This window comes from Natator depressus, chromosome 2, assembly GCF_965152275.1.
Source record: "Natator depressus isolate rNatDep1 chromosome 2, rNatDep2.hap1, whole genome shotgun sequence".
Lineage (NCBI taxonomy): Eukaryota > Metazoa > Chordata > Testudines > Cheloniidae > Natator > Natator depressus.
The window spans coordinates 186,480,047-186,504,930 of NC_134235.1; the positions used below are offsets into that span (position 1 = coordinate 186,480,047).

The 24,884-nt window shown below is 40.5% G+C and overlaps 1 protein-coding gene across 2 annotated transcripts in view; it reads left to right on the forward strand.

Moving 5' to 3' along the window:
- Positions 1-24,884, forward strand: part of CPNE4 (copine 4) — a 321,822-nt gene that overhangs the window by 186,778 nt on the left and 110,160 nt on the right. For both annotated transcript variants that reach the window (XM_074945561.1, XM_074945562.1), the window contains 4 exons: positions 10,312-10,383; positions 13,883-13,957; positions 19,758-19,841; positions 21,843-21,932. In XM_074945561.1, coding sequence (XP_074801662.1) covers positions 10,312-10,383; positions 13,883-13,957; positions 19,758-19,841; positions 21,843-21,932 — 321 coding nt within the window. The remainder of the gene's footprint in view (positions 1-10,311; positions 10,384-13,882; positions 13,958-19,757; positions 19,842-21,842; positions 21,933-24,884) is intronic.

Here is a 24,884-nt window from a genome sequence, read left to right on the forward strand (position 1 = left end):
CTGCCTGCAACCATATTATCATCAGATGTGATCTTGTCAGATGTCATATACCAAAAGCAATGTTGGGCCTTGGATGGAAGACTTGGAAAATCCAAGTACTTCAGGAAGTGAGGCTGGTAGCATTCTTCTTCGTGATTCAGCACTGAACCAATATCCCCACACAGTGATGAGGGCAATGAGATGCAGCCTGTTAGGCTCTGACCACTTAGAATCATGAATGATCCCACTGAACTTTTAACAAAAGTAGGAGTGTTAGTTCCAATGTGCTGACAAGATCATTCTGCCTGCCTACAGGTGAATCTCTCAAGTAGTAACATATTGGCATGGAATCATTATTTGTAGCTTGAAGGCTAAGTGTTGATACATTCAGCGTACCTTTCAGATTACTAGGCTCTTTGTAGGCAAGTATAAGAGAGAGCAACACGTTGCTGTGTGCAATTAGGGAAAAGTCAGTATGCTAAATAGAGACATTTACTTCAAAGTTTTTTTTTTCTCCCCACTCTTAACAGTAGCCCTTTCAAATAAAACAGCAGCAGTCTTCCTGATGGTTACAGATTTTAAAAAATAATATTTAAAATCTTTTCTTCCTTCAGAGGCAGCAGCATATCTGATCTGAATTGTTGAGCCAGGCTCTCCACTCTGAAATGGCCTTTCAATGTCATGTTTTTTCTTCACTTCCTCTGAAGTGTCCTTGCAATCCAATATTAATTGCACCATGTTAATACATATATTCCATGCAAAAATTAGTGGCACATTAATACAATGCAACATTGAGAGATTAAGCTTTAAAAGTTAGGAAATTCTAAAGGTTAATGTTAAAAGGTCAAGTTGAATTCTGCCTACTTGTTAACATTGCCTTAAAATATGCCCTCTCTTTAGATCCCCTAATATATAAAAGATCATACAAACTGAAATTTCTTATACAGCTTACATATGTGGGATGTACTGTGCTGTACTACACCAGTTAAGTTTTCCAGCAAATATTACTTCATTTCTAAGGGCTTGTCTACAAGGCAAGTTACTGCACAGCAAGCTGGGGTGTGAATCTACAGCGCACTAGCTTGCTGTGTAGTAACATCCCGTGTGGGTGCTGATACAGCACAGCAAAAGTCCCAGAGTGTGGCTGAGCACTGCTGCTTTGAAGTAGCAGTTGAACGCTGAGCCGCATTCTGGAACTTTCACTGTGCTGTAGCAGGGCCCTCACAGGACCTTACTGCGCGGAAAACTGGTGCACTGTAGTTTCACACCCTGGCTTGCCATGTAGACAAGCCCTAAATTTAATGTGCAAAACTAACATTTAATAATGGAACTCTGTCAGTTGCAAAAGTCACTACAGACAAACAGATGCCAGTTCCTGTCAAGATTTTACACTGTGCTGTAGTGAGAATCCCAAGATATTTTCAATAAATGTATCTTGAAGAAGAAACATATTCATAATTTTTATAGGGTGCTTTTTGCAGCAATGCACAAACCGTGGCGCATGAAAGCATGAAAGTTCCTTGATTTAGAGCCCATTTTGAGCTTGTTTAAGAATAGAACCCATAACACCAAACAAGCCAAATTTGATGTTTCTAGCTCCAGTCCAAGTTTTAGTTACCTGAGTGCAAAATTTCTAATCGGAATGTATTTCTAATCAGAATTTAAACATATAGCTGAACTTTCTGGACTAAAGCTTTCCAGAATAATTCAGGGTTGGGAGGAGACCAAGTCTGGAAAATTTCATCCCCAAAGGAATTTACTTTGAGGTAGAGATGAGTATCTTAAAAAAATGGAGGGATGGTTGGTATGGTAGTTGAAACTAAATGAAAATAGGTGTATTTACACCCATTCTAATCCGGGGCTCGATTGGTCCCCCTCTCTTCTCACAAGCCAAGCTTCACTTACTTGAGAAGTCAGTCACAGTCGGCTGGGTTCCTCAGGCTTGGCTTCCCCTCAGTGGAGTTCAGATATACCCATGGGCTGGCCTGGATTAAGGTATAGGTACACCATGCTCTGGTTTCCAGTGTCAGATTTTGACATTAAAGTCTTAGCTTTTGTTTAAAAAAATTATGTTTCTAACCCTCATGATTGCAAAGAAAAGCTTGAAAATGTGAACTGAGTGCAGCCAATGCAGCAGGTTCTGCCTGGGTCTGCAGTCAACCCTAGTGAGGGAGGAACAGTGCTGCTAAAGCGAGAGAGGATGTCATTTGGCTCCATAGTTGTCACCAGAGCAGAACAGGTTTCTGCTGGTCAGGACAAGGGGCAGAGCTTAGGGGCTCCTCTGGGTTCTGCTTCTACCCTCTGGTATTTCTGTCTGACTGAGGTGAAAGAAATTGGTACTACTTTCCCAATCACCACTCACCAATGCAACCAGAATGAAACATCACTCTCAGTGGATCTTCATATGATTGTCCTTCTCCTGTCTCACTGCTTCGTTAAGCAGTGAAATGATTAGTAATGTTAACAATTAAATTATCATCTTCGGGCATCTGTGTTAACTCTCCAGTTAGGCAGAGCACATCTCTCAATTTCAGGCAATTGTTTCAGGCTTTCTGTTAACTCAGGCAGATATCTTTGCATCAGTTACACTTGGTTCAGATTGTGAAAGTGTTCTCCATAACCATAAGGACAATACATATTTTTTTTCAAATGCAAGCTGAGATACCAGAGAAAGATTTCAGGCTTTAAAAAGAAGTGCCACTTCAAACTCACCCACCATGCTTTGTCCCCGTTGAAGCCCTGCTCTACTCTCAGCAGTGGCTGTATTTTTCACATCTCTGCTGCCACTTGATTGCTCAAAGTAACTATGCTCATATGTGCATGTAATGTTCTTAATTAGAGCTCAGTGAATAATGGAGTTTTCAGTTCTCTGGCAATTCTGAAAAATTTGGTGTGTGTGGTAGGGGGAGAAATCATTCGGAGATTAACAGAAATTGAATTTTTTCAAAATTTATGGCAAATCGAAAAGTTTAAAAAAAAATTGTTTCGGGCCAAACCAAACTTTTTATTCTCCCCAAACCAAAAAGTTTTGTTTTGATTTTGAGCATTTTTAAACATTTTCAAATTTTTAAAAGATAAAAATGAAGGGAATTTTTAAATGAAAAGTCATTTTGAATTGAAAAATTTCATTTTGAAAAAAAAAAACCAAACCTTTTGCTGAAACAATTTGGCAGGGTTGATATGAATTCATGAAATGTTTTGGAGTCACCGAATCTGCATTTTTTGCCAAAACATTTCAGTCAAAACATTTGCCCAGCTCTATTCTTAATGTTTATGAACTAATGGAGTTGGTATAGAAAAACTCCCAGATAGCTCTCTGGTTTCATGACCCATCACAACCAGCCCCCCACATGCATAACTGTTTTCAGGATTAGGCCCTAAGCTTGTCCCCAGACAACTGGGTAGTTTAAGTACAGAAATGTTAAATAAATAAAGAAAGAAAATAAACTATTGCACTTTATCACTTTGCCTTTTGTCGTAGCGAGCAGCATCCCCGGAGAACAGCTGCAGCTGCCGTCAAGCAGATGTTTGCGTCCCTGTATGGCATGAATCTGAGCAAATATTATTTTGGGATGTAGTACCCCCCCCCGACCCCCGTACTCCCCCCACCACACACACACATTTTATTAAGGATCTTGCTGCTTGATAATAATTGTCACTACTTCACATATACTTTTAATACTATTTGTCATTAACAGGATTATGCACTTGAAGATGATTAATCCACTTTCAGCCACTGCTCTCAAGTTGGTAAAAGGCTAAAAGATCCATGATTACACCTGAATTAATTTAAATTCTATTTAATAGAAATAGTCTGTGTAAGAATAGTGGAGCAATAGACTGAAGACTACTCTTATGCTGCAAAAGACATAGGACCAGATTTTTAAGGGTATTTAGGCATCTAAAAATGAAGATAGGCGCCTGCCTATATATTTAGGCACCTAAATACCACTAAAAATCTGGCCTGTGCTCTCTTCAGAATGAAGTAATTGAATTAATTAATGGGCTGAATAATGTACTTTGTGGGACGTGAATGCCATTTTATTCCTGCTGGCTCAGAGTGCTGTAAAATTATCCCATGCAGCAATCTTGTTAGCTTTCTTCTACTAACTGTTTAAAATCCTTCTGTAATCCGTAGGGGGCCTAGTTTAGTCATTCTTTTGTATCGGAGTGTTCCACATGATCTTTCAAGTTATATTGTTTCCAGTATGGCATGAAACTCAGAGGCTTATGTTATCGGAATACTTTTCACAGTTCTTGACGCTTTGTTTTACATATTGCATCTTCTATATGAATGACTGCATTGATCCTTGAAAAATTAATGAATTAAAACTGCTTTTCCCAAAGAGCTAGAGGCGCCACACACTAAATGAATTTCAAACCATTTTATAATATTGATCAACCCGTTCAAACAATATCATTGGGTCCTGTTATGTTATGGTTGTTGGCACTGATTTTTTCCCCCTCAATATCCTGTTCTGACTGGCTGGCTGCTGTCATTGTTTAAAATCAATAGCAAATAGGAAAAAGCCTTAATTCATCTCTAAAAATGCTGTGGACTGATCAGTACTATAGGGTTCAAATCCAATCTTGAAGTCTGTTGCATGTGTTATGGAGAACGTAATCCATAAAGTGGGGCTGGATACAGCAGCAGTGGAGAGAGAGGGTTGACAATAACGTAATGGGGAGAGGTCTACAGAGTGTGAACGTGAGTAGGTCAGTTCTTTTAATCTTGTCTTAATGAACCATTGTTCCAAATATGGGTGAAACATCAACAACCCTCAGCATTTTAATTGGGGGGAGGGGGAGGGCATTGTGTGTGTTAGGGGGCTTATTCCTTTACCCACTTACTTCCCTGGTCCTTCTCACATGAACAGAGAGCAACAATACCCAAAGTCCAAAGGTGCAAACAATTCGATGTTTATTGGGGTGAACTTCCAGCAAGCATGATTCCAGTTTCCTTCCTTAGTGTCCCCCTTCCCAGCTCTGGCACCACAGAGCCTTACACCTGTGTCCCTGTTCCCATTCCTGCTCTTAGCCAAACATGATTCCAATTTCCCCCTTTAGCAAAACATGATTCCAATTTCACCACCCCCGTTCCCTGTTCCCATTTCCCCCCCCACACACACACTCACCCACCCACCCACTTCCTGACTGACTGCAGACTATATAGTAAAACTTGAGTTCTGCTTAGCTATACCTTAACCAATCATTTTACTGAAATTTAACTAACCAATCCTAATATATTGTAACATGATTATGTAACCAGTTATATCCCACCACCTTAATTAGTTTACACCCAGCAAAATTAATCAGCAGACAGGAACAATCACAGAACCAGACAGAGATTATACAGACAAACAATGGGGAAATGGGGACTACAGTTATAGAACAAACACAGAAATGAGGATTTCACATCCCAGCTATTGATAAGTGAGTTCTTGCCAGACAGGATGCTATCAAACTAAGTTTCCTTTTACATCTTCTAGGCACTTCCCTTTCTCTGTAGGCGATAGGCATTATCAGGCCAGGATTGTATTCCTAACAGCCCAATAGCACCTTATTTCAATGTGACTAGTTTGGAATGTGAGGATGTGACCGGTCGCTTCCCAGCTTATGGCTGCCTCTGTTGCTATGCCAAAGATCTTAGCCTAAGCACAGGGCCTCAGACTGTCACAGTAAGAGAAGGACCTTACACCGGCAGACTGTGATTTTGATTCTTTCTTTTATACCTCTATAACGAGCTAAGTGATAAGAATACACCTAAATTCTTAGAGTATAGGCCTTTACAGATAGGCCTGAATATCTATATCCTAACAGTGTGTGTCTACAATAAAATTAAATGCGGTAAGGGGTGAAATAGTGAAAGTACACCTCTACCTCGATATAACGCTGTGCTCAGGAGCCAAAAAATCTTACTGCGTTAGAGGTGAAACCGCATTACATTGAACTTGCTTTGATCCACTGGAGAGCCCCGCCGGAGCACTGCTTTACCGCGTTGTATCAGAATTCGTGTTATATCGGGTCGCGTTATATCGGGGTAGAGGTGTATGCTATTACTTTAACTGCTAAGCAGGACATGTGCATGTATATACACACACACACACACACACACACACACACACAGTGTAGACATAGTATAAAGGTGCTTTCTACAGGTATTGCTATTGTTCATCTAAGAAAGAGATAAGTCAGGGGTCTGGACATTCCACAGCTACTAAATTATTTTCTCTTTTTACTGTGGTTCTCTCATGAGCTTAAGCTGACACACTAGATTACCAGTCTAGCCTTTGAACCTCCAGATACCAGAGTTCATATCCTGGCATATGTCACAAATGAAAATGATCTTGGACATTTATCCCAGTCAATTTTGTGCACATCTTAAAACCACTTCTACCACTACCCGGCTTGGCAGCTTGGCATGCTTGGTAATTGCTTGTCAAAAAAGGACCAAAGCTCACGTAACAGATATTGTAGGTTAATTCTGATGTACAGTGCCAGAGCTTTTTATGGGAAGTTGGCACTATACACAATCATTGCCAATGCCATAGATCTTCACTGTCATAACTTCTATATTCCCCACAGGTTTTTTTTGAAAAAACAAAAACAAAACAAAACAAAACAGGCAGAGCAAGCTTTCATACCATTTTAAACTGGAGCTGGAATCAAAGTGCAAAATATGGATCCAGATTTAATCACCTCAAGATCCAGAGTTTTAGTTTGGGCGCATCTCTCTCCTTAACACATTGGGCCAGATTTTGAGCTCAGGTACAGCAATGCAAGCCCAGAGTGTCTTCAAAGGAGTTTTTTCAGTGTAACCGATCTTAGAATTTGGCCTTAATGTTGAAGATCTTGAAATCCGGATGAAGCTACTTTCTAATTTGCATATATTTGAATATACATAATGTCATTACGTGTCTGGTGTTTTTTTCTTTAAATGGAACATTGGTTTTTTTCTACTCTATTTCCAGTTCTCAGTACAATATCAGGGACCTCATGAAAATGTATTTAAAATCTGCTGGGAAAAACAGGGTCCAATCAGCTCCCCAATATCTGTTTTGTAGAAAGAGAAAATTTTTCACTTTCTGTGCCACTTCTTCACATCGCTGTTGCCGAAACACCTTTTCCCCTAAAGTTTTCAATTGTGAATTGCTGAAGTAGGAGTCAAACCAAAGACGTCTAACAAACAAAAGACTTTTGATAAATGCCTTGCCTTTGGCCATATTGCAAGTTCAACCATCTCTTTGTAACTCTGAACTTAAACAGCTGCTTCCTATGTTCATGTGTTCCAGTTGGCTGAAACTTGCTTGCTTGCAGCCAGAATAGCTAACGCTTTTTATGGTTCTGTTGGGGAAGTAATGTTACATCTATAGATAAGCAATAAATGTGATTCATAATTGATGGCAGCTTCAAAAAAAAAAAAGCCATTCCAGCCCCTAACAGCTACTTTTTTAGCATGCAAACAAAAAGGGCAATTTACTGCTTGTAAAAATTGATTTTTTTGTCAATTATTTAAATGACAGCCTGCAAATCTTAATTGTTAATTACTATTTGAGGCGATGATGCAGGCGTAGAGCTGCCAGATGGATCCATTTTACCGGCCACTTGATTAACAACGTGTGGGTGTTCACGCACGAATACACATATTTACATATGCAGAGTGTTTGCTGCGGCAAAATGACACTAATAGCTTAGAGAGCTGGTCTCATTAAAATGAGCTAATAATAGGAACGTCAAAATAAATTCCATTCACTGTATTTTGATGCATGTAGCTGCCACACAAGTGAAGACCCGAGAGTTTCAAGCTACTTTATGTGCAGTGCATCTTGGTACTTTGAACAACTTGCAAAGGAGCGAAAGGAAGGCTAGAAGTTGAAATGGGGTGAATAGTTCCGGGCAAAAATGCTGGAATTACTAATGGAGGCTGGGTAAGGATAACTGAGCAACTCCAGGTGAGTAGGTGGAGGGTGATTGTTTTCCATCCAAGTTCTATCATACGTTAGAGATTAATGTAGTACATCTAAAGGACTAAAAAGCATATTGGAAGGAGGAATTATTCTAACTAATAGTATTTTGCTCTCCTGCTTCAGAAGATACTTTCCCTTTCTTCCATTATGCACAGAGCCCATAACTTTATAATACTTTGGATGTCTGTAGAGCTTAACATCTGAGGGTCTCTGACAGGTCTTTGAAAAAAGTTAATTAAACTCATAGGAGATCGGTGATTTTTACTTGAACCCATTTGACTGATGGGTAGGCTGAGATGCAGATGTGTGTCGATTGGATAATCTTTGGAAGAGTCAAGAGTAGAACACAAGAGTCCTAGTGCACTACTTAATTCCTGCCTCCACACAGCAGTTTCATCCGCAGTATTTGTGGCCATTGAACAAAATTCTTACATGCAATGAATTAGTTAAACTATATATATATTTTTAAAAGAGTTAATGGCAGCAGCTTCTTCCTTGGACCCCACTTCTTAAAGTGAAACTAAGCATGCTCTGGCTGCGCCCGTACCAAAGGCTGCTGTTATCACTGTTAAAGCAGTTGTGTTACCTCGGTTATGCCCCACATCACTGGGGCACTGTCCAGCGAATTGCATCAGAAAGAACAGCATTGTCTTTGTGCTAGTTGCCTGTGTGAGATTGAGATATGTGATTCTGCAAGCAAAACATGGGTGCCATTCTTCAGTCCTCCTTATCCACTGCAGAGACTGCTCAAAGTCCGCTTCCCACTGAGATAATGAAAAACAGGATCAAACTTGTGCAGGTTGCCATTGTACTTTTCAGTATGTTATTCTTTAAGTTAGTACGCTGTGTGCTAGTTAAAGTTGTTATGATAATTACTGTAACTAATTTAGCATATTGTTCAAATCCATACAAATTCCCAGAACATCAGCTGAGCAGGCATAAACCACTCCCTTTCCTTTATGGTCTCTTCAGTGGGTAATTGTTGTTTTTTTGCTTGCTTTGCATAAGAGTGACTTTTGTCTCCATTTCTAGGTTACTGCACTTTAAAGGTCATGGAGTGTGCATCTGGGCCATAATGTCTTAAAAATGTGTTGTACAAAATGGGAAACGATTGTTTTTAACACCAAAACCATGCTCTATTTTGCATGTTTTGTGCATATTTGATAGTAGGTTGTAAATTCTTTGGGATGGGAACCTTCTCTCTGTCTTGTGTTTGTACGGCACCTAACACAATGGCATTCTGAACAAATAATGGGGCTCCTAGGAACCACTGCAATGCAAATAATTGATGATAACACTTTCTCTTAATTAGTGTTATCTATACCTGACTACTGTATTTTCCACTCCATGCATCTGATGAAGTGGGTTTTAGCCCACAAAAGCTTGTGCCCAAATAAATGTGTTAGTCTCTAAGGTGCCACAAGTACTCCTCGGTTTTTTTAGTGTATATCTAGTATTTCATAATTTTTTTACATGTTTCTAATGAAAACCATTTGTATAGAATCATATAATGGAAATGAGGTCATTTACTACAGTCTATCACCACATCACTTGCTTATTGTGGGCTAGTGTAGGAATTTTCCCTACAATATATTTTTTCTCCTACTTTTAATAGCCTAGTTTAAATGTCTCAAGGTTATGGAAATCGACTGGCTGTTGTAATGGAAAACATACAATTCATCATTATGCCTGGAATAATGTTTACATGATGTACATTAGTCACCCACTAGAAGTGTCGGTGTGCTGTATAGAGCTCCAGACAAAGTGTGGTCCCCTGTGGAGATGAAGCTGGAACTCAGGCTGTGATGCAGCCTGTTTATGTCTGAATTTAAAGTTGTTGGTTTTTAAAGAATGTGTAAAACAGACTGTGATACCTCGTAGAAAGAGACTCAATGTTGTTGTAATTTTTGGTAGCTTAGTTGTGTTGAATTATTTTTCCTGTGTGGCCCCCTCAAGGATTGGAAATACTCCCTGGCAGTCTTAAGCTTCCATCTTGTTACTTAAACCCTTTTAAAAAGCCTACTTCTGCCCTGATGCCTCCCATCTGTCATTAGTTAAGCAAACGATGAGCTGCAGCTTCTGCTTTTCTGCTCAACTATGTTAATTCTACCCTATCCTCCCACCCTTCCCCATCCCCTTTGTCCTCTGGTTGCATCCTGCCTGTCATGTCATGACTGTAAGCTCCCTGGGGCAGGGACTGTCACTTTTGTTACCTATCTGTACAGTGCCTTGCCCAATGGGACTCTGATCCTTGATTAGGGTTCCCAGGTGCAAATATAAATAATTGCAATAACAAAAATCAAATCACAATCCATGTATTTACTACAGTTTCTAATTTTTTCCCTTTGTTTTGGTGTTGGCACAGATAGTTTCACAGAGGAAACTCTCCAAATCCTTACTGAAACATGGGAACACGGCAGGGAAATCATCCATAACAGTAAGCCAGACTTAAATATATTTTCCCCGTGCTTAAAGATATCTAATGTGACTACTTCTCCATAAAAGTTTCCTACTGAGTTGTTAGCATGATCCCTAACTGAAAAAATGTTTTAATCGTTCTGATTTATTTGAATGTTTCTGAGGAAATAGCTGTAATCTACAAATGGCAAGAAAGTAATTTTTGTTTTTTTTCAAGTGTCATCAAGTGCATTATTCAGATAAAGGTACAGAGCAAGAAAGCTTTACTATTTGATTGATTGTTTCTAATCCATGCTTTACAGTCTAAAAAAATGTACTTAGGCCTGCTTTTTCTAACACTTATACATGTGCTTAGTTTTATATATCTGAGTAGCCCCATTGACTTCATTGTGCTGCGGGGTGAGTGTAGAGAAGCAACATCCCCAGGGGCAGGACCCAACTTCTGCTAGGGCCTCCCACCCCCTCCAGGGGCAGGACACAACTTTTCTTCGCCCCCAACCTATTTACTTGGTCATGATAGGCCATCAACATTTACAAATGGGTCCTGAGCCCAAAAAGGGTGAGACCACTGATGTAGTGGGACTTAGTGTGAACGAGAATCAGGTCCATAATCCTCTTATGTGTTAACGCAGCTCCTAGGACATGGGAGTTCTGATACTTGTTGGGAACTCCATGTGCTGCTGTACTATGGATATTTAATAATATTTAAAATAATGAGACCTGAGACTAGCGAGGTGAGGATTTGGACTACAAAAGTGCAACTCCTGGTTTGAGAATCAATGTTGCCTGGTTGCTATAGCGAGTAATTGGAATCAGGATTTTCAAGATATATTCCTCTCTCTGCCATTGTCTAGCTGACTGACCTTGGACAAGTCAGTTAACCTCTCAATTCCTCAGTGTACTGGTAGAATACTTCGCTCTTCACTGGCCTCTTGTGAGCCTTAGCTGATTGACATTTCTGCTGCCGTTGGAGATCCTCAGAAAGGTGCTGCATAAGTGCAAAGCAATAGTAATATTTAAGAGTTCCCTTCAGAAACCTAGAATGACAACAAAATAAATAAGAAGGTTCATATTCTTAGCCTTTCTGCAGATAGTTTTGCTAACTACTTCTCTACCTGGGTATTGAAAATATTAACACAATTTTACTGTCAATAACATGGGCTAAGGCTTACATGTCCTGGCTCCTATTCAATGGTACTGTAAAGCAGATGGACTTTACTCAAATTAGAACAGTTGAACTCAAACAGAAATAATTGTTTGAAAACCTGGATGTCTCAACATGGTAAATCAAAGTGAAATATTTTTAATTCATTTTGGTCCCAGGATACATATGGAGCATCTGTGAAATAGGGAATTTACTAATGTTAATGTTGCAACTTGTTTTTAATGCACGACTCCTATTGAGTTACGTATTCTTCAGTGAATTGGAAAGGCTCACGTCCCAGATAGGTGTGCTATTATCTTTAGTATGGTGCTACCTTTAGAATGGTCTAATCAATATATTATTATTACATAATAATAAAATAATACAGCAGTGCTTTTTCAACCACTCAAAGAGAGGTCTGTCAGTGCTCATAAATAGGGATTTGTAACTCAATTATAAAATATTGCTGAAGCTTAACATTTGGTATACAAATCCTTATGTCCTAATGGTGATGTGTCCTACCTACATGATCCTTCCAGCCAGTAGTCTACCTGGAACAGAAATATCATCTAATGCATTATGGGGCAAATTTTCAGCAACTCAGGTCTCACTTACACATATAAAATGAATGTGTGTGTGTGCATGTGTGATTGTATTTTCATGTGCAATTAGGGGTTTGTGCGCACACATCCCTGCTTGTGAATTTTTTGTGTGACCAAATACCAGTTTTATATGACATACATTTTGTAGGCTAAAGTCAGCCTCCAGTTTTGTTCTGTTTTTTTTTAATTATTATTTGTCCCCAAAAGTCCCAGCAGATGCTGCTGCAACAGTTTGAGGCTTCAAGCAGCACTGTTGACTCCTGAGAATTGTACAGTAGAATAGTAGAAGCATCATGTTGTAGTACATTGATTATCACTCTGACCCAGGCAGTACCTAGCCGGTTTGAAGGATGTCATCGGTCACCCTACTAGTCCTCCAAGGTTTTGGAGTCTTATGGTTTGATACTGGGTGGGATACAGATACGGCTGCTGAATGTGTGGGCTACGGGCATGAATCTCTGTTTTGTGTTCTCTTTTGGGGAATGTCTTGTGGGAGCATTTTTGTGGGCAGAAAATTATTTTTCAATTGGAAAAAAACTGAAATGTCATTTTGCTTTTGGTGGCATTTTCAGGTACAATGCCCTAGCTCTATTTAAGGCCTGCTCTACATTTAAAAGTTTTACCAGCATACCTATGTCAGGCGTGTAAGTTTTTCCTGACATAACAATGCCAATAAAAGCCCAAGGCCATATTTACACTACAGACTTCTGCTGGCATGGCTGTGTCAGCCAGGGGTGTGATTTACCAGTGTAGCTTATTTCAGGGGGGCTGGAATAAATTATACCAGTGAAAGCGCAGTTTTGCCCATATAAGCTACTAGAGTATTCCAGTATAGCTATTGTAGACATGGCACTAGTATAGATGCAGTTCCATCGGAGTAACTCTGCTTATACTGCCCTACCTTATGTCAGCCAGGAGAATTGGCATAAGCTATACCAGACTAGGCTTACGTTACAAAGTTTTGCTGCCCGTAGCGACATTGGTTAGGAATGTGAAAATGTCACACACTTCTAGCTGATGTAGATATGGGTCAGACCTCTCCTCCTCACCCCTCTCCCACCCCACCCATTTGCAGAAGCAGCTTATACTAGCCAAAAGAGTCATTTTGCCAACAGAGCTTATGCTGTTTGGAGAGATGATTTAACTAAACTGGTTTAAGCTGCATCTCCAGTACGGGTTTTGCTGGTGTAGCTATACCAGCAAAGCCTTCATAGTATAGATTATCCCCCAGTGTAAGTGTCTTTATGCTGATATAGCTGCATCTCCACTATCGGGCTATGCTATGCTATGCTATACTATACTATACTAGCAAAACCCTCCTACTGCAGACAAGGCCTGAATTTCATGGTAATTAATTACAGGTAATTTCATTCCTTGTCTTTCTATTTATCATGGCAGGTTGCATAGAACTATCTTAAAAATTAACAACCTGTTTTATAAACATCTTCCACTCAGTTAGAGGCAAAATACTTTGCCAGAGGAAAGTGTACTGTTTCGACCTATTTTGATATCTCTGCTAGCTAGGCGTCTGGTTTCTTGGAAGATGACTGTCAGTTTCCAGCTGATAGGGTCTATAGTCCACACGCTGGTAAATGCATGCTGAATGCATCCGATGAAGTGAGCTGTAGCTCACGAAAGCTTATGCTCAAATAAATTTGTTAGTCTCTAAGGTGCCACAAGTACTCCTGTTCTTTATGCTGGTAAATGGCATCTTTCCTAATTTTATTTTCTTTCATTATACATGCAAAACTCAAATGTAGCTTCTCATTTAGGTGATTGCTGAAGAATTATCTGGCAACGATGACTATGTTGAACTTTCATTCAGTGCACGGAAATTAGATGACAAGGTAAGCTGTTTGATATTAACCTTATTGAAAGATATAAGAATGCCTGCAAATATGATTTAATAAGATTTTCCCCCACAGCTATTTTTGTTGCTTCACGTTATTAAACACATCAGAGATTTCAGATCAATGCTCCCAATGAGGCTTTCCTCAAGTTGCAAAGTAATTAAAAAAACCTCAAGGGAATGTAATTAAAACCAAGACAATTTAATTATGCTGAGACCTCATTTATTTAAAATGCAACAGATCAGAAGTGCTAAGATAAGTGAGCTTTTTACAAGGAATCAAGATGTAATACTCAAAGTAGGCATTTTAACATAATGTTTGAATACTCTACATCATCTTGGACAATATATATATATTTTTTATTCAGCAAAATGTATCTGAAATGTGAGAGAAAGATTCCTTCTTATGTGTTTGTCAAAGCCGTCTCCAGTTCAATCAGGAATCCGTGCATAGACTAAAACCTACCTCTTCACTCATCTTTATCTCTCTTTGTTGCCCACTGTTATTAATTATACTTTATCTCTCTATGGCACCTTTATGGCACCCCAATAACTTTGCCTATAAGTCACAACCTTGAATATCCAAATGTAATAGGAGGCATTTAATTATTTAAGGTAGAAGAGGAAACGTCATTGTAATTAATGGATGTCCTGGGGCCATGACCCTGTTTTGGATAACAGGGAATTTCAGATAATTGAAGATCAGATAGTCACTCTTGTACTGAATCCCTATAACCACCATTAGAATGCAGATCCTTCTTGGCTATTACGCTGTTCCTAATTAGTAACGTATGTTAATACCACACAGTAGTTTGGGACTCAAAGAGCCTGATCCTGAAAATGCTTATGTGCACATGTAAGTTTGTGCATGTGAGTGGCTCAATTATATCAATAGGAGTAGAGTTATGTATGTGCACAGTGATTGGAGGCTCAGACCATAAGTGAGGAATAATAGCATATTAACTGAAAATGTAGGTAGGCAGAATATAATCAACAGTGCTGGAATTTGATTAGGACACAAGGGTTAATAGCATCCCTGTATTTAGCATCTTTAATGACCATAAATGATGATTCCCATCTGGAAGATGAATTATCCTCTCACTGGGAGTTGCTGGATCCTCAATGAAAATCAGATCATTTATTTAGGTGCCAAAATGTGGATTTAAGAAACTAACTTTAGTCACTGCTTTTTAAAATCATTGTTTAACATTCACTTCAGCTGTCATTCATGCTGTTATGTCCACAAAAGAAAAAGGAAAGGTACAGCATAGCAGGTGTTTCAACTGTCCATTTCCTTCCCATGAGCATACCACATAATCTGCTGAAAATAGCATTGAGAGGGTTGTGATTGTGGCTGTTATGAGTCCAGTTAAAAGGATTAATGCAAGCTATGCTTCAGCACTTGAGCTATATTCACTTCACGGTAGTTTTAGAGAGTCTTTTAAGCACAGGGTATCTGTTTATGGGGCATATCTAAATTAGCAAAAGGCTTGTCTTCATTACCAGGGTAAGTCGACCTAAGTAACACTACTCTACCTATGTGAATAAAATAGCTGGAGTCAAAATAGCTTAGGTCGATTTACCCCGGTGTCTTCATTGCACTGCATCGATGGGAGACACTCTCCAGTCCATTTACCTTACTCTTCTCGGAGAGGTGGAGTACTGGGGTCGAGCGGAGAGCACTCTGCCATTGATTTAGCGGGTCTTCACTGGACCCACCGCTTGCGGCAGTGTTGATCTCCCGGTAGTGAAGACAAGCCCAAAGGGTCCTTATGTGGCACCTGCTCTTTTTGTTATCTTGTGTTTGATCTGATGGATCAGTTAAGTAATAATTTTTTAATTAATAAAATTTCCTTGTGGACTGAATGGTCTAATCAAGGCTATCATTAAGTTATTTTAGCATATATTACTGTATTCATAGGGCAGGGATTTTGTTATTTAAAAGTCAAATAGTTTTAGAAAATGTTACTTGCTGGTTTGTTTGGAGGGACGTCATTTAATTTGAACCATCTTTAGGAGGTGCAAGCTTTATATGACTGAGATGACTTAGTCAATATTCTGTAATGGCACCTTCCCAGCCATAGCAAACTGTTTTGTAATATGCAACTATAGATATGCTTGATCTGAAAATTCATGAAGGTTCATCCCATTAAGGTTCAGTTAGAGGCCTCTAAACTAACAGATCACTGACCAGGTGGACTGGTGTCACCTATAGAATACAGTACTTATATGTACATTGTCAAGCCCTGTTTTAGAGCAAGATCATCTCTTCTCCTTCAGTCATGGGGATGGAGTTTTCCCCTCATGAAAAATGTTTGGAACCTACCTGAGAAACCTTGTGGAGCTCCTAGAATCCACAAGAGACCAGTGCTATCCACACAGAGGCCCTGTCCCTCCACACAGCTATGGCCACAGGCAGCCTCCCCATCTCTCAACAAAAGAAGTCTCCTGTGGAAATAATAACTGTCCCAAGCTTCATTACTTATTCACGCTAAGCTTTATGGGGCTCGGAAGGGGATGATATATGTGTCCCAACCACAGCCCTGCCCCAGCCCACTCACTCCTCATCTGACCTGTCCAGTCCCCACTCCCTTCTCCCACGTGGCGCATCCTCAGCTGGGTGTGAGGGTAGGTGGAAAAATAGTGCCATGGAGATGGCTGAGCCCCTCTTTGGCATGAGAGAGGCAAAGCTCCACAGGTGAAGGGCTTCCTTCTTCAAGGGGACAATCCAGGACTCAGAGACGTATTACTGGCCTACAATATCCCATTCAAAATCAGACTGATGTGTTGGCTCAGAGATCCAGGTTCTGCTTGCTGGTAATAAGCCCACAACTACAAATATGTGTGACACAGCTGATGAAGATAAAACTCAACAAATAATTCAGTGGCCTCATTTTGCAAGTGTGATGGGAACCCATGCATTCTGCAAGAGCCCTAAATAGTAAGGAACCACCAGACCATTCATAGAGCTATTCGCAAGATGGTGGTGCTGGTCCAGATGGGAAAACACCACTGCTAGTTTGGCTATTGCTCATTCATGTTATGAGTATTTACTGCCCTTTTTAAAATGCCAAGTGTTGTTTTTCAAAAAAAATCTACCTACTTTATAATAGAAATACGGGTTTGGCAGACAAAAAGGGTCTGTTGCTAGTTTAATCACTGGTGAAGATTTTTTCATAAAGCTTCAGTGGCGATTGAGGATAATAGAATAAGTGAAACAAACTGTCAGTTTCTCTTAAGGGGAAAGGCTGTAGCATCTCAGGCAAAACTATAAAAAACCCACAGCTATCAAAACTTGCCCTAATTGAGCCAATAAAGGTTACATTTTTATAGTAGTACACATTTGGAAGGTAGCACTACAATTTCATATTTTACTGAAACCCACGTAGCTCAGATAGCGGACCTTTGTTTCAAGAGATCTAATGGAAACTCTCCACAGGAGAACAGTAACTTCCAGAATGCTTGTATTACATGAGTAGCTACCTTACAATTACCCTAACAAGCAGGTACATTTATTGAATGCTGTAATCCACGTTTGAGCACTCAGGCAGACAAACTATTGTTTTCCTATTGTGGGGAAATTAACTTGAGAAAAAAGAGTCTCAAACTGTGATGTGTATGAAATAAAAGACCATTTCACTTTTAGGTTTATGCTGTTCAAGGATATTTTTAGCACTGCAGTTTGTTAGCAATGCAGTTATAAACCTAATTTTCCAAAAGTGGCGAGTGATTTTTGCCATTTTGGTGCTCAATTTAAGACCCCGCAAAGGTGCCTGATTTTTCAGAAAGCATTCAGCACCCACAATCTAAAGATTAAGCTACCTGAAGACATTTCAAGTTGGGTACCCAAAATTTGAGCGAACAAAATTCACTTGTTGCTTTTGAAACTGTAAGTCGCGTGCTTGTGTTAAAATTATGTAACTTCTTTTTGTATTGAAAGAACATTGTGCGTTATATCACTGGCACACGTTTAATGAATCATTTAACATTATTAAAACACTTAGACGTTAAACCTTTATTGCACGATACATCTTCCAGAAAGAGGACTGCTCTAATATTATTGTGAAATAAAATAAAGCTTAACATGCTGAGAAACATACTGTAACAGCTGAAATGGTTTGAAAACATTAATAACTATGAAACAAAATTTGATAACACTCTTAGCAGATAAGTGTTTCTTCAGCATAGACTTTTTCTCAGTTGTTACTAAGGAACTTTAATGTTAAGTGATGTTTACTGCATAGGTTCAGAAAGAATTGGATTTTTCTTATTATTTAAGGAGACACCATAAGCTAAAATTCATAAATTAAAAATCCTTCCTTTCCTAGATTATGAAAACAGCATAGATTTAAAAATAATGTATTTAGGGCACTCCACTAAAGCCAGTTCTTTAGTGTTTTCATGAAACTGAACTAGAGTGACACTGTGTTGATTCTCTTTATTTGTTTGAGTCTATTTCCAGTTTTCTTTTTCTCTTGTACTCACAAAATGTTGTTGTTCTGTTTGAATTTTCAGTACTGCAGAGGAATTTTCGGGGGTAGGGGGTGGATGGTTTGCTTTGAAATTACTTTTATCAAAGATCCATAAATGCTTTTGTGTTCATATTAGGTTTATTAAAACTTTTTAAAAACCTGCATTGTGACTGCTTGATCCTGCAGACTCTTACCACCATTTACTGTATGTTTATGACTACTCCCATTAACTACAGTGAGATTAGTCAGGTGCATAAGGTTACTCACATGCCTACATTTTTGCAGGATCAGGGCCTATACTGAGTTTGTGCATTTCAAATAATAGGCCACATCCTTGCCCATGCTCCAGCTGCTTTCTGCTGCATTTGGAAAGGTGATTTAACCATCTACCTAGGGATTCCTTGCTACAGGGGGCCGGTAGGAGGGTGTGGTTGAGAGAAAAGGGGCCATGGTCAGAACGTTGCTGTGCTCCAACAGTCGGCAGCTTTAGTAGCAGCCTCTCGGGGCTATAGACAGCAGCATAGTTTAGAGCAGCTCAAACGATGCTCAGTGCTTCATCAGGAACAGGATCCAGGATGGGGGTCCAGTAAACACTTGCAGCCCTCCCCTACAATCAGCTGCATGCAGTGCATAATAGCAGAACTGAGACTCTGAGGCGAAGTGCCCAAAAAGGATTATTTGTAATGATGAGATATTTTGGATTTGCCCATAGTTAGGGGCATCTAGTAGCTTCCCTTTTCCCCTGTTCTGTTTATTGTTTAAACACTAGGTCATGTCTTTAATACTTAGGAGGACTCTTTTCCCTAAGAATACATCACCAAGCCTCCAGTATAGCTTGCCTCTGCTAATGTTTGTTGACAATAGAATTATATCCCAGCCACTGAAATTCTGTTTGGGTTATCTAAATAGGACTAAATTCATCCATGGTGTAACTCCTTTGAAATCTGGTCCAGCTTGACAAATATAATAAAACTGATGATAAATGACCAAACTCATATTTAGGACAGAAATAAATCCGGTAGATAGGCTGCACTTAGCAGGAATCAGGTTGGGTACAGGTGGGGCAGTTTATCATTAAAGGAGAAAGCAGGCCACTATATTACTGTAAACAATTCCTATCGCCATGATTGAATAGCCAAACTGAGACCAGCGGAACCATTGTGTAAGTCCTGGTGGGACGAGTAAGGATAAAAGATAGTTGTGGGATACCTAATGGTCTCACTGAAACAGAATTAGCATTTCTTTTTCATTAGCAGGGAAGCAGAGGGGTGCTGTGGGTACACTCTAATGGGTCTCAAGAGTAAAGTGCTCTGAATTTTATTCTAGGATTTTTTCAGCAAATCTGATCCATTTCTGGAGATTTTCCGGATGAATGATGACGCCACGCAGCAGCTCGTCCACAGGACTGAGGTGAGTAATGGTCTGGTTTTATTCTCCAAGGGCACTGCTGCTCTGTAGCAAGGAATAGTTTTTTCTCAATAGTTTTATTTCAAAGGACACTCCCAAGCACCCACACTGACTCACTGAGGTTCTACTTACTCCTTTCCCTCCAGTTTCACACAAGGATAACTATTGGCTTCAGTACAGCTAGTCCTGCTGGGAGTGAGAAGAGAATGTTCTTGGAACCTAAAATGCATGCTTAATTTAATTTACAGCATATAATTGTGTTTGATGGGGTGACACTTTCTCGGGGCACCCAGAACTATAAGTCAGTCGTTCTCAATCAGTGGTCCGGGGTACTGCAAGCAGGATTCAGGGGGTCTGTCAAACAGGCCAGCGTCAGACTCGCTGGGGCCTAGGGCAGAAAGCCAAAGCCCCACAGCATGGGGCTGACGCCTGGGTCCCTGAGCCCCACCACCTTGGGCTGAAGCCGAAGCCTGAGCAATGAAGCTTTGTTGGGGCCCCTGTGGCGTGGGGCCCCAGGCAATTGCCCTGCTTGTTACCCCGTAATACCAGCCGTGGCTTTTATACGCAGAAAACAAGTTGCTGTGGCACAGGTGGGCTGTGGAGTTTTTAGAGCATGTTGGGGGGGCAGGCTCAGAAAAAAAAAAGTTGAGAACCCCTACTCTAGGTGACCTTGTTACCCCTGTGCCTTAGCAAAAGAGAGACTTGCGGGTGCCAAATGGGGTGACACCTCCTGTCACCCTAGTCTGTTAGCCACTCTAGGCAGACTTCTCAGGATTCTGCCAGCCTTTACTTTGCCTTGCAGGTAACACTTGCCATAGACACTGACTCCGTGGGTGCTCCAGGGCTGTTTTTCTTTATTTTGACTGGTTCTCCAGATGGACCACTCTGCCTGCATATACCCAACTTTCTATTTTTTGCTCTTGCCCTTTTTAGTGTCTTTGGGCTTGATCCCACTGTCCGAGCTCCAAGACTGTGTTCAGTGGGAATTTTACCAACGTAAGAACAAAAGGGTCGGATCCTTCATGGATTCCAAAGTGGAGAATCAAAATTCTGTGAAAAATTAGTCACTGAATCAGATTTTGACTTCGGGCATCTATGCCCGACTCCTATTGCAGTCTGTGGGAGCCACAGGCAAGAATCTGAATCCAGAATTCAGACCATATCATTAACTTTCTAATTGCATGGCACTGGTACTTACCATCATGGTAAATAACCTGGTACAGCACATACCATGGGCCATATCCTCTTCCTAACAAAAAACCTGAGAAAATGGGCTGTGTGTGGGAAAGGTCCAGGGGGCCAGAGTAGATGGAATCCTCCCCCCAACCACACCTATGTACACCGGGCTACAGTACATTGCTGCTAGTGCAGACACAGTCGCTTCCAACACTGCTGCTTTGACTGGAACACAGTCCTGTGGCATGCAGGGGTCTGGGTCCTTGGGCTAGCTCTCTACATCTTTTCACAGTAGACCCACAAAGACTTTGCTACATTCAGGGCTTGTTCCATCTGTTGGAGGGACGGGGGCAGGATTTGCTCCCGGGTAACTAATTGGTCAGCAGTCACTATGTCAGTAAAGAGTACTTGTATGAACTCTTTAAACGTCAAACATTTTCAAGGGCTTTAACACACTGGGCTTTTAGTTAGCTCAGGCTGTTGTTTTTTAAGAGCCTCATCCAAAGCCCGCTGCCGTCAGTAGGAGGACTCCTGTGGTCTTCACTGGGCTTTAGATCAGGGCCTAATCTGTATTAATCTCTCTTGTTGCCATCCAAGCATAACAGTACACATAGAAAAGATTTCATTAAGCAGAACAGTCTTTGCTTGTCCAGTGGATTGCTACAAAAACATTGCCAACAATATAATTTGATGGATTAAAGGTTTACTCTCTACACATTTTCCCCTTTCTGATTAACATACTGTGTTGAAAGTCATAGTTATTGTTTAGCATTCTATTTTGAAACATGAAGATGTCAAGTATTTTCCTTTCTTTCTTTTCCTTCACAGGTTGTGATGAATAACTTAAATCCAGCCTGGAAATCATTTAAAGTGTCTGTAAATTCTCTGTGCAGTGGAGATGAGGATCGCAGACTAAAGGTCAGAGGCCTGTCTATACCATGGAACAGTTTTCCTTTTAGAAAACCAAACTTTGTTTCCATTTTTCGATGAAAGATTGCAACTTCACAATGTCTTCTCCTTTGACACCAATGCTGATCACACAGCTGGATTATGATTAATCAAATCAAATTAGAGATGTGCAGCAATGATAATCCAAGTTGTTTAGCTAATTACCATTTCTGACAATGTGAGTTCTCCCAGGGAAACTCCACTTAAGTCAATTGAATTGCAGTGGTTCTTATAGTAACCTGGAAAATAAGGTGGATGTAAGCGCCAAGCAGTTTATACATGCTGCTGGACAATTTATAATTAGAATTATTAATCTAGTGGAAGTATATTGGGATAAGGAAGCTACCATCTAACCACTGCTTCCCCACTCCCACATATGAACAACCTTCGCTTACCAGAGGAACTTATATAATAATACAGCTGTCAATATGTGGAAACCGAGATGATCAGAGAGGAATATGTGACGTTGTAGCACCACACTTATGGACCATCAGACAGACTGGTGGTGAGAGCCTTGCATGCTGATGGTGGGGAAGCTCATTTTCCCTTGATGCTTCTGGTGAAATCAAGGCAGGGGCCATGTTTGCATGTCTTCTGATTGGGTTGCTCTTAGACTCCTGCAAATCATGAGGGGAATTCCAAGATTATGAAGGGCACCACTAAACAACCAGCCCCTTTTACTTCACTAATGAAATCTGTAGATCTATTAGAAATGATGCATACAGCAGGTGAGTGATTGGAGTTTGGAAAGGGTTTGTGAAGATGTTAGGACCATCCTTATGCTTGAAACATTACACTTGAGCAGAAAGTTCCCTTCTCTCTCTTTCTTTGCCTGGTGTTGTTCTTCTTAGCCTAACTGTTTGGTTGATGCTAGCTTCAATTAAGGATTCAAATTTGTTTTCAAAGGACATGTAAAAAGAAAAGGAGTACTTGTGGCACCTTAGAGACTAACCAATTTATTTGAGCATAAGCTTTCGTGAGCTACAGCTCACTTCATCGGATGCATACTGTGGAAAATATGGAAGATGTTTTTATACACACAGACCATGAAAAAATGGGTGTTTATCACTACAAAAGGTTTTAGATAAGCTGTTACCAGCAGGAGAGTGGGGTGGGGGGAGAGAAAACCTTTTGTAGTGATAAACACCCATTTTTTCATGGTCTGTGTGTATAAAAACATCTTCTGTATTTTCCACAGTATGCATCCGATGAAGTGAGCTGTAGCTCACGAAAGCTTATGCTCAAATAAATTGGTTAGTCTCTAAGGTGCCCTCCCATCAGTTAGGGGGTGTGTGTGCAAGGAGCAGGGAGTGAGAAAGTGTGCTGCTGGAGGACTGAGGAATACAAGCGTGATCAGGCTTCAGGAGGAAGATCCTGCAGTGAGGGTAAAGAAGGTGTTGGGATGAGGTATGGGGAAGTAGCCCAGGGAGTTGTAGATGTCACACAGCTGTTACAAGAGACACTGTAGACAGTTGCAATCCACAGGGCCCTAGGCTGGAACCCGGACTAGAGGGTGGGCCTGGGTTCCCCCCAGTCCCCTCAACTCCCTATTTGAGACAAGAGGAGGTGACCTGGACTGTGGGTCCCACCAGAGGGGAAGGTTCCTGGCCTATCCCCCGACCCACTGGGTGGGTCAGCAGAGACTGCAGGGATTGTTCTCCTCCCTTTCCCCATGCTGGCCAGCAATGAGGTTAGATGAGTGAACGGCAGGTTTGAGCCACTAGCAAAAGTGGCCAAACTGCGGGCAGCCATGAATCTCTGAGGCAAGCAAATCCGCCAATAAGCGCAGGACCCACCCAGGCAGAGGAGGAACTTTGTCACAATATACACACCCGACCCCTGCATATGTGAAATGTTAAAAATCTATAAAAATCTTTCCTCTATCCAAAATGTGTGTTCATATTTTTAATTGGGTTTAGTTGTTGTTTAAGCTGCATTTTCTCCACTACGAATTGAGGTCCAATAATGGTAAAAGTGAGTTTCTATTCATCTCCTGAAGTTCATCTCCTTCTCTGCCCTTGACACCCAATCCCATAGCCTTCTGCTATTTTGGTATCAGTATCAGAAGCTGGGTATTCCCCAGAGAAAGTTGACTTTTATTGTTAATAATTTACTGTGCACTCCAAAATGTGTGTGTCGTGTAAATAAATAGAAAGCCTAATCTCTCTCCTAAAGATCTTACAATCTAAGCATTCAGGAGACAGATGGGTAGGGGGAAAGGTTAAGGAAAAAAGGGGACAAGAAATCATAGGGTGGCTTAGGTTTGTGCATTTATTATGGTGATTGTGACCTATTGTCTTAATACTAGCGATAGTGTTAAAGAATTGTAGTGATGTAGGTGTGATGATGATGATAATGGCCATATTAGTAGATATGTAAATGCTTGTGGTTGCTTCATGGGTTTTTGTTCGTTACTGAGGGTAGGCATGCTGGGCAACAGTGAAAAGGTGGAGGGATGAGTTCTGAAGCAGCAGGGGAGGGTGAAAGGAGTGGGGATGGTGGGGAAGAGAATGACAGAGGGTAGGAAAGAAGAGGAGAGGATGAGGTGGATGGAGGTCATATGTGATAGCCAGATGTTAGATGGTGAAAAGGAGAAAAATTCAAAAGAGTTACTCTAGGCGGCATCAGGAAGCTGGGGTCATACAGGATTTTTCCCTCTGCTTCTAAGTTCTTCAAGGTCAAACCAGTTGTGTTTGAGCAAATACTTATGGGAATGCTTTGGCACTGTAACATAGCTGTAGGGGTGAAAGAGAATAAGAAGTGGAAAAGAACTGCCTCTGTTTTAAACTACATGTAAGAAAAAGGGAATTGGCTAAAGAGGCTTTCTAATGCAGATGAAGAAATATGTGGAGGAGTTATTTACTGTAGCTTGTGTGGGATGGCAGTCTGTGAGGTGTCAGAACAATTACTCTATTATCTTTC